At 44.4% G+C, this 9,114-nt stretch overlaps 1 protein-coding gene across 2 annotated transcripts in view; it reads right to left on the bottom strand.

The window, feature by feature from the left end:
• Positions 1 to 4,633: 4,633 nt before the first annotated feature.
• PRKAR1B (protein kinase cAMP-dependent type I regulatory subunit beta) overlaps positions 4,634 to 9,114 on the bottom strand; it is a 91,699-nt gene continuing 87,218 nt past the window's right edge. For both annotated transcript variants that reach the window (XM_086853839.1, XM_086853838.1), the window contains exons 10-11: positions 7,569 to 7,650; positions 4,634 to 7,151 (exon numbers count right to left, since the gene is read on the bottom strand). In XM_086853839.1, the coding sequence (XP_086709965.1) occupies positions 6,979 to 7,151; positions 7,569 to 7,650 (255 nt within the window). In that variant the 3' untranslated portion in view covers positions 4,634 to 6,978. The remainder of the gene's footprint in view (positions 7,152 to 7,568; positions 7,651 to 9,114) is intronic.

Consider the following 9,114-nt stretch of genomic DNA (forward strand, 5'->3'; position numbering starts at 1 on the left):
AGTGGCTGCAGCCCAGCTCTGCATCTGGAGGTTGAGACCTGGAACCTCCCCAGGGAAACCTGGGCAAGGCAAAACACACCTTGTGTCCCCCCATAAACAGCAACACTGATAGGACTGTGGCTCCCAGTCTGAGAGGGGACCTGGCCCATCACCTGTGCTGCCCTCTGGCAAACACATCAGCCTTTGGTGTCGGGGCAGTCATTTCTCTCCCTTTTCACACATCCCCAGTGCCGGTAGATCATTTCAGTGTGGGTTCCTCTGAATAATACATTCATCCACAGTCCTTCCCCCACCCCGTCCTCAGCAAGGCCTTCACGAGTTGAATACGGTGGCTCGGCTCCAGCACACACAGCTGCCATCACTGCTGCAATTCTTTTGCCTTGAGAAAAAGCATATACAATTTAATATGCTCCTGGCACAACAGCTTTTCTGTAGCAGAGGAGGCGGGTTTGTTTATGGCTATTTTGATAGGGCAGCTTTCATCCGGACACAGGTTCTGCTGCATCTCCCCGCCCGCACAAGGGCGCTTTTGTTGGGCTGGTTCTCATGTTCCTCTGCCCATTTTGGTACCTTCTCCTGCTCCCTGCAAACCCAAGGTTTAAAAAGCCCTCTTTGCTGATCATGTTATTCTTTAAAAGCTAGATCCTGGGATTAGAGCCAGACATACAAGGCAGTGGAAGAGGGTGTGATGCTTTACTGGATATGTGTCAAGGATATGAACCATCCTGCCATCTCATGGGAATCTGGCCCATGGAGCAGAGCTCATGGTGCTTGTGGTGGCCCTTAGCAGTGACCTACAGGCTTTCCAGGCTGGGGAGCAGCTCTGTTGCTTTCTCAGACACCTTCTGTCTCGCCAAGAGCCATATGAACCATGCACAGGGGCATAACTCCTTCCTCCAGGCAGGGCCAAGACAGGGATTTTCCATCCCTGCAGGAGCTGGCACTGAGAGATGCAGATTCCCTTCCGGCAGCAATTTCCAGAGTCACCCTTACGCAAGTTAAACTGTGAACAGTGACACATCTCCCTGCTCTGCACTCCCAGGGCACCTCAGCTCTCCAGGCAGGGTGGGGTGTGGAGGAGATGCACCTCAGGGCTGGGAAGTCTCTATCAAACAACCCAGAGTATGCAAGCCCAGCCAACTCCTATCTGGCAAGCAGCTTGAGCTGCCCTTGGTTGACGAGGAGAAATAATCTCTTGTGTTTTTCAGCTGCTGAGTCTGGTCCCTCTCACTGCCACAGTGGAAATAAATGGTGGGAGGGTTTAGCCAGCACTAATTCATTGCCACGTTCAATCTGAAGCCGCTGAGACTTTGTGCTTGGCCCACAAACACAACGGAGAAAATGAAACCGGATAGAAAATACAACGGATCATCCGATCATCGTAAGCACATGGGAGCGAAACAGAGTCACTCTGTAGTGCACATGAATTCCACACATGTGGAGGAATGCAAAGCAGCTATTGTACCCCCACTTTGCAGATTCATTTCACTGTTTTCCCAGTTTATCTGGAAAATACATACTGCATGGTACTGTACGTCGTATTTCACTGCTATGCACCATGATGTCTTCTAATGGAACAATCGCCATGCTTGTAGTCTAAGGGCAATACAAAAGTGCTTTCAAATAATAACAATACATTTTCTGTATAAAGAGGATAGGGAGTAGCCACTTCCCAGAAAGGCTTGATTTCCCTGGAGCCAGCAGTATGAGCATCCAGAGAGCCAGTAACAGCAGGCAGTGGTGAGAAATTCCCTACCTCATCATCAGTCTATACATCCTATTTCCAACTGCCAGCTCTGGGCAGAGTGGAGGCTGTCAGCACCCACCGAGGGTAAGGTGAATGCACCCAGTGAGTCTTGACAGCACAAGGCTCCATTTATCCCATCGGGGCTTGGGTGGGGGGCACTTTTTTGACAAAACAGCTCTCTACGCTTTGAACCAAAGCTGTGAGCAGAGGAGCAGCGTTCTCACAGCCCAGCTCCCAGAGATCACACAGCAGTACAGCATCTGCCAATTCATTCAGCACTGCTGGCCCGTGCAGCAACATGGCACGCCACTGTTCCACGTTTGGAGGCAGTTTATACTGGAATAGGAGCAGTCTTCTTGGGTAAAACGATTATTTCTTTCCTCCATAAGATCTCACGACTTTTTAAAGGGAACCCCGCACACTTCAAATTGCTGAAGCACAAGAGCATGGGAAGTATGCTGCAGCTGGTCTGGGCTGTGGAGGCTCTCTGTGGTACTTGTGCAGAGAATGACTTGAATACAAGAATTAAAGCACAGCTGGGGAGGGGCTGACACACTCAGAAGGGAAAAGTTATCCTTGTTCATCAGATAGGAGTCAGAGCAGCCCAAGGAGACGCTCATGCTTTGCTTTCCTTGCCCAGCAAAGTGCAGACTCTTTTCTAAAAACTCAATCCAGATTTTTAGACATCAGAAGAATCACTCTGGTATTGGAGCCTGATCAAGCACAAAAAACATCCTCAGCCTTCAGAAAAATACCAGATGGCTGCAGATGCCAGCTCCTTCGGCCAGGCAGTGTTTTGAGAGAAAAGGCCAGCTTGTTGTGAGAGTGCTGCATCCCAGATACAACTCTGCAGAGCAGCAAAGAACCACAAAGAAATCCCTGGAGGAGGAGGAGCATCCAAGCCAATGTATTCCCGTAACATTAGATTTTCAAGGCTACACATATGCTCATATCCAAATATGCTCTCTTTCTCCAGAGGGAAGAGGGACCTACAGAAGTGACTGGCTGGAAATGCTCTTATGAGTTTCTGAGCAGTTGTGTGCACTTGAAGCTCCTGTCAGAGTTGCCAAATCATTGGAAAGAAGTTAAAAAAACATGCCTGGCAATGTAAGAGGGGATAATTTAGTCTCTACATAGTGAACTGGTCTTTGGAATATCAACTGTGAGACTTTAAGCTGGTTGGTTCTCAGTCACCTTGAGGAGGTCATCATGGTGCTGCTGCTGCATGGGATAATATCCTCTTTGCTCTACCTAAGTGGGCACAAAGAACAAACAATTCTCCCATAAATAGGACAATGAAAGGATTTATGCACCATTTAAGACTTAAAACTGAATGAGATGTACACACGTTGTGCAACTTTCACAGCAGGAGAAACGTCACCCTTTGGGTGACAACTCTACTTCCAAAGACCACTGACTGCAAGAGAAACAGCCCAGCAGCCAATAACCCAGCTGGGTTTACTTGGTTCTCCAACAGCTCTTGTTTCCCACCGGCACCTGAACAGGTAACAGGGTGTCAGACCGTGTTTGCTTGATGATCAAGGAAGGATTCACAGTGTTCATGTGACTCAACGACTTCCACACCATTTTAGCAGTGCTTTAGTGCCACAAAGCAGTGGGAATGCCTGAGCCAGCCAGAGTAATGTGATACACACACCAAAACCTGGTCAGCCACATGGCCTTGTAAAATCCAGAGGTGCAATTAGTTTCTATTAAAAAAAAAAGCTTTTTCTTTTGTCTCAGGAGTCCTGAAATGGCCACGACACAACTAAAACCAACCGAAAAAGGAATGCAATGAGGAGTGGTGAGATGCTCTTTTCTGGGGAGCGTGGGCTGGTAATGTCCTTCTGGAAGGACCTCAGAGAGAGTGGTCACTTTTGATTACTGCATAATGTGAGTAATTCTCTGGAAAGACCAGTCCTTCCCTCCTGAATCATAGCGAAGGGGGAAAAATAACACACTCCAAAAACGGAAAGCTGGACAGCCCTTGGATGTCGGGAGCCGCCCAAGATTTCTGTGCGGGGGCCACCACAGAGAAGCTGCAAGGAGTGAGCCACTGGCCCTGCCCTCTGCTCTGGGGTGACAGATCCAGCTCTGGAGCCAAGCTTGGACCATAACACATCTACTGCAGTGCCCACCCAGACCTCTGTTAGGTGGGGTGGCACTAACAGCACACAGGGCACCTCATCACTCAGAAGCAACTCTTACCAGTTTTTCAACCCATGCTCAAACCTGCATACTCGACGTACAGGTGGTTCCTTTGGAGGCTCTGCCTTCTCTGAGAAATTTGTCCTCAGTGTAGTTCCTGGCCAGTCCATGGCATGAACACAAGCCATGGCAGCAGCGCAGTGCATCCCTGGTGCCAAAAGTGTGTCTGTGCTTCAGTCCCAGAGCAGCCACACTTCTAAAAATCCATGTGTGGCCAAAACTTGAACAACTGGGACAGATCCCTGGTGTGGCTGGGATCATGGGCTTTGTGATATTGTGGAAAAAGGAGCAGCACTGGCATTTGAGAAGGAAAGAGCCTGTTTTTCCCCAGGTGTACCCCCTGGCTGGACAACAGGCTCAGCATCATCCTGAGGGTTTCAAAGCTGGCACCTGGACAACAGCAGGAAGATCCCAGACACACCTTGAACCCCTATTTCTTTATACAGACATATATGGTTACATTTAAACAGATGATTTTTTTTCCTTCGTGCTAATCCTCCACAAAACCAGTTTGGTTTCCATTACTATATATAGCACTGGGAATCGTGGTCTATTTTTTGTCCCTTTGCATCTGATTATTTTCAGTAGAGCTCAAAGTTTTGATGATATGCAGATTTTAACTGGAACATGACATCTACTCACACAGACTTCCATTAGCAATAAACCCACAATGGCCACTTATAACGTAGAAGAATTTTATTCATACCATAATCCTGTCCCATCATCCACTGCAAATATTACAATTATCTTCAAAATGTCACTGAATATCATTTTGTTCCACTTAAAGCACAGGAATCCTGGTGTTAGACAGTTACATTTCTCTTGAGATTGCTTATAACAGAACCATAATTCAGACGTATTTTCCATGAGCTGTAAAGGTTTAAAGCAAAGAATCTGCAGTGTGTCTGTGTGCTCGAGTAACTTCTAAACAGTGAGGCTAATGCTTGCTATTTGACAAGAGATGTGTCCTGCATATTACGCGAAACGCTCACAATTTTTTTTACCAACACAACAGAAATGCAACAGGTAAAAGAACATACTTGAGTGACTGGTAACATTTAAAAAATATTTCTTTTTAAAATTGCACAAGAGAATACAAAAACAGTGCAGCAAATAATCAAATGCATATACATTGACTTATCTATATAGAATGGGGGTCTGCCTACATTAATGCACATGATATAAATTGCAAGGTTGGAAACTGAATGGTCATATTTAATAACACATGCAAGAAGCATAACATAATCATAATAAATAGCAGCAACAAATATACACTAACAGGACCACTGAAATTATGCTAAAATAAATTAAGCACCTTTAAGTGATGAGAAGAGCGTGAAGCTGAGAAGCTTTTTAGCTCTGTGAGAACCACTGTGGGCAGCTACTGGAATACTGGGCCCTTGGTGGGAGTCAACAGGAAAGTGTCCAATTAGTATTTGTTAATTCCAAAAAAGAAAGCAATTGTGTGTCAGTAGGAGTCATTTTAGCCATTTAGCCAGCTACACCTCTAGTTTCAAAAGGGAGATTGGTACCATATTTCACTGCTTAACCTTTGGCATGTCAAAGGTACAGAAAGTTTGTATTTACTCAGAAGAATGTTATTGTAAAGAAGAAATGGAGTTTTGGCCCAACTGAAGGGCAGGCAGTGCTGTTAAGGGTAGCTGAGATGCAGAGCTTTGATGCATGTGTAACAGCTAGGTTACCTGCAAGGTAAAGCTTTGCAAATCATAATCCAAATGATCCCATCCTTGAGGGCTGTGCAGATCCCTAACCCTGAGAGATCTGAAAAAAGCTCCATTCAGGAGGAGCCCCATGTCAGGGCAGGGCAGCAGTGACTGCCAGCAAGGCTGTGAGGCCCCTGGAGGGACCTGGGCTCCAGGATCCTGGTGCTCTTTGTTACATAATACCTGTATTTTGGAGGAGAAGCAGCATTTTGAAGCACTTATTTGGCTTTCAGAAAATTTTAAAAAATTCTAAAATTTAGTCATATACTAGTAGAAAGGCAGTTGAATTTAATTAAGTAGACCTTATTAAAAACAAGCTGCTGTATTTGTCCCTGAAGTGCACCTGGCACCATCTCTTCAGTATTTCATATAATGTTCAGAGAAGTGGCTGAGGACATTCTGCTGAGTTTTGAAGCCAACTTAATTCAGCAGAGAAGCCCCCATTTGACTTCTAAGGACTCTAATGTAAATCCTCATTTAAAAAAAGCTGAGGATACCTAACTTTAGGTCCTAAAGGCTCCATTTGAATTCTTACAAAACATTGTCCCTTGACCTCTTCACCCAGAAGACTGGTGCAGGCTGTTTGCCTGAGCATATCCTACAAAGCAGACCCAAAAGGGTTTGTGACATGGAGGAATATGGCCCCTATATCTAAGCCACAAACAAAATCACTCAAAAGCTTTACTTTCCCCTGGCTTGCTGGAATGATCAAAACCTTCCTCCAACCTTCCCCCTGAAACTGCTTCTCATCAATGAGACTGCCACTCATTTCATGGGATTTCGGAACCCCCCAATCCGTAACCAGTGAAAAGTCTTTTAGAAGTGACAGGCAGAGAGATATCACGGAATCACAGACTGGTTTGGGTTGGAAGGGACCTGAAAGGTCATCCAACCCCCTGCCATGGGCAGGGACACCTTTCACATCACTTGATCTAAGAACCTTGACAAAAGGTGAATAAGACCAGCTTTAAAGATAATAAAAAACCAGAAATTCATACATATTTTAAATAGTTGAACCCACAGTTTCAAGCAATATGAACCAACAATAGGTAAAAATCTTGTCTGCAAGCCAAGAGCCCAAAAGAGCCCAATCTTCCCTAAAGCTAGTCTTACCCAAACAGTTATCCTTCCACTTCCATTATATGTGAGATTTGAGCTGACATCCACTAGGTGACATAAACAGAAAAAAATACACATAAAATGCATACTTCTTTTTTTTTCTTCATAAAGCTATGGAGCTGCACAGAGCAAATTTTAAGTGCACAAGGTCACATGAAGGCAGCTTTCCAGAGGAATCATTTAGACAGTGAGTGAAATGAAGCTGTTGTATCTCTGAATGTTTCTCTTGAGGATCTCGGAGCAAGGGCCGAGCACTCGTTCGAAGCGGGGCCGGTCCAGCTTCACACACTTGAGGGGTCCACGTGCCACCACCGTGGCTGCCCGGGGCCGGTTGAGCAGCAAGGCTATCTCACCTGGAAACAGAGACAACACACTGCCACACACCCTCCTCTCTTTCACAGGGTGCATATTCCACCATCCCATTGCTCTGCTTGTAGAACATCTCCTTTTATATATCTCTTGATAGACACTTTACATAATTCTGTTGACAGTACAAATGCATTACACATGCATAATGCATGTGTGTAAAATGCCTTTGAAAACAAATGCTTTCAGACTGTTTTGCTGATTCTGGATCTGTCTCCTGTCAGCTACACTGGTGTAAACCAAGGAGTAGATTTGGCTTCCCTGAAATCTCTGAGCATCGCTGAGAGCAGCAGCTGACCTGCACGTAACCCCTCGCATGTAAGAGTGGAACACTAATTAAGACAATAAGTGCTTGACCCAGACGTGCCTGTCTTTCTGAACCATGCTTAGCTGAATTTTCTTACCAAAATAATCTGATGGACCAAGTCTTCCAACTTCAATGTACTCCTCGTTGTCAGACCTGCGCTGCAGGACGGAGGCTGTGCCCTGGGAAGAGAAGGGCAGGGAGTCAGCTGGCTTTGTTCAAACCTGAGTATTTCCTTTTGTATATCACATATATATGATGTATTGATATATGAATGAAAGGAATTAAAGGATTTGAAAAAAAAAACAACAAACTATTTCTCTGTTATGAATTGTGTGGATGCAGATGTATTCAGCTCATAAAGAGAACAGGAACAGGACAGAACCCAGAAATTCGTATTTAACTAATGCACATCATGCTTTAATGTAAATGTATGGTTTAATATAATTTTAAAATATGTTCTGTGTGGATGCACAACCTGAGAGAGAGAGAGATACAGAAAAGATTTACATTAAAAGGAATAAAAAGGTAATTTTCCCAGTAATAATCCTGGGACATGATTTTGTAAGAGCAACTAGAGCTTATTCCTCAGCTGACCTATTGCTGAAATGGACGGCAAAAGAAGTTTTTAATGCTTGTTGTAACAAAGGGTGGTGGTTTTTTTACTGGCTTTGCCTGCTCATGGTCTGTAGTGGTCTGGACACCTGCAAGTCAGTCTCTGGAGAGATGGAATGTGCCTTGTCTCCACTACCCTTAATAACTGCTGTACCTGACACGTGCTAATACATGTTAAAACTCAGTTACAATCTATTTAAACCTTCAAAGAGTTTTACATGCAGAAATATTCTGACCTGGAGGAAATCTTAAATTATTGTGGCATAAAGCTTTTGTAGAGGAACAGAGAAGGTATCTGCTTTTCTGGAAAAAAAATTATAGTAACATATAAGAATATCTTCTGAGTCCAAACCAAAAGCATAGGGAAAGGCCAAATGTTAACATATTTTGATTTTAACTGAAAAACCTCCATCCAGAGCAGAGTATTCAGTGAACATTCAATAGCTGCAAATATCCTGCAGCCTCCTTCAACCAAAAGAAACTTGTGCACCTCCAGGAGGTAAATCTTATTTCTTCTGTCAAGTTTTCAGGAAAAAAAATCCTTTTCCTTGATATAACTAAATTGTTCCACCAACACTGCAGTTTTCCAAGATCTTCCAGTAAATCTGCAAGGGCATGAAAATGCAGAGATAGTGTGATGAGCATTGTTATTCACACTTGCTGCAGCTTTCAGAACAGACCCACATTCACAAGCAGCACTCTCAGAAATACCCCACACAGGGGATAATGCCTGCATCCATCTCCCTCTTGCCAAACTTTGGATCAGGTGCATCTCAGTAAACTGATGCTGTTGTCGTTGCCTGTACAGTGAAGATGGATTCAGAGTCACTTCTTGCCCCTGTCCTCCTCTCATCTCCATCTGGAGCCTGGCAAAAACTGAACCCTTTGACCCAAATAGCTGCCTGCAATCCATGTCTCCAAAAGGAATTTTTAAAAAAATCTTTTATTACAGATGTTTTATTACATAAAACAAAAAAAATTCCCTGAAGTAATCATAGTGACCACCCAGGTCAAATGAAGAAAGGACTCAA

The sequence above is a fragment of the Cyanistes caeruleus genome, chromosome 17 (assembly GCF_971803275.1).
Source record: "Cyanistes caeruleus chromosome 17, bCyaCae1.hap1.1, whole genome shotgun sequence".
NCBI classification, from domain to species: Eukaryota; Metazoa; Chordata; class Aves; order Passeriformes; family Paridae; genus Cyanistes; species Cyanistes caeruleus.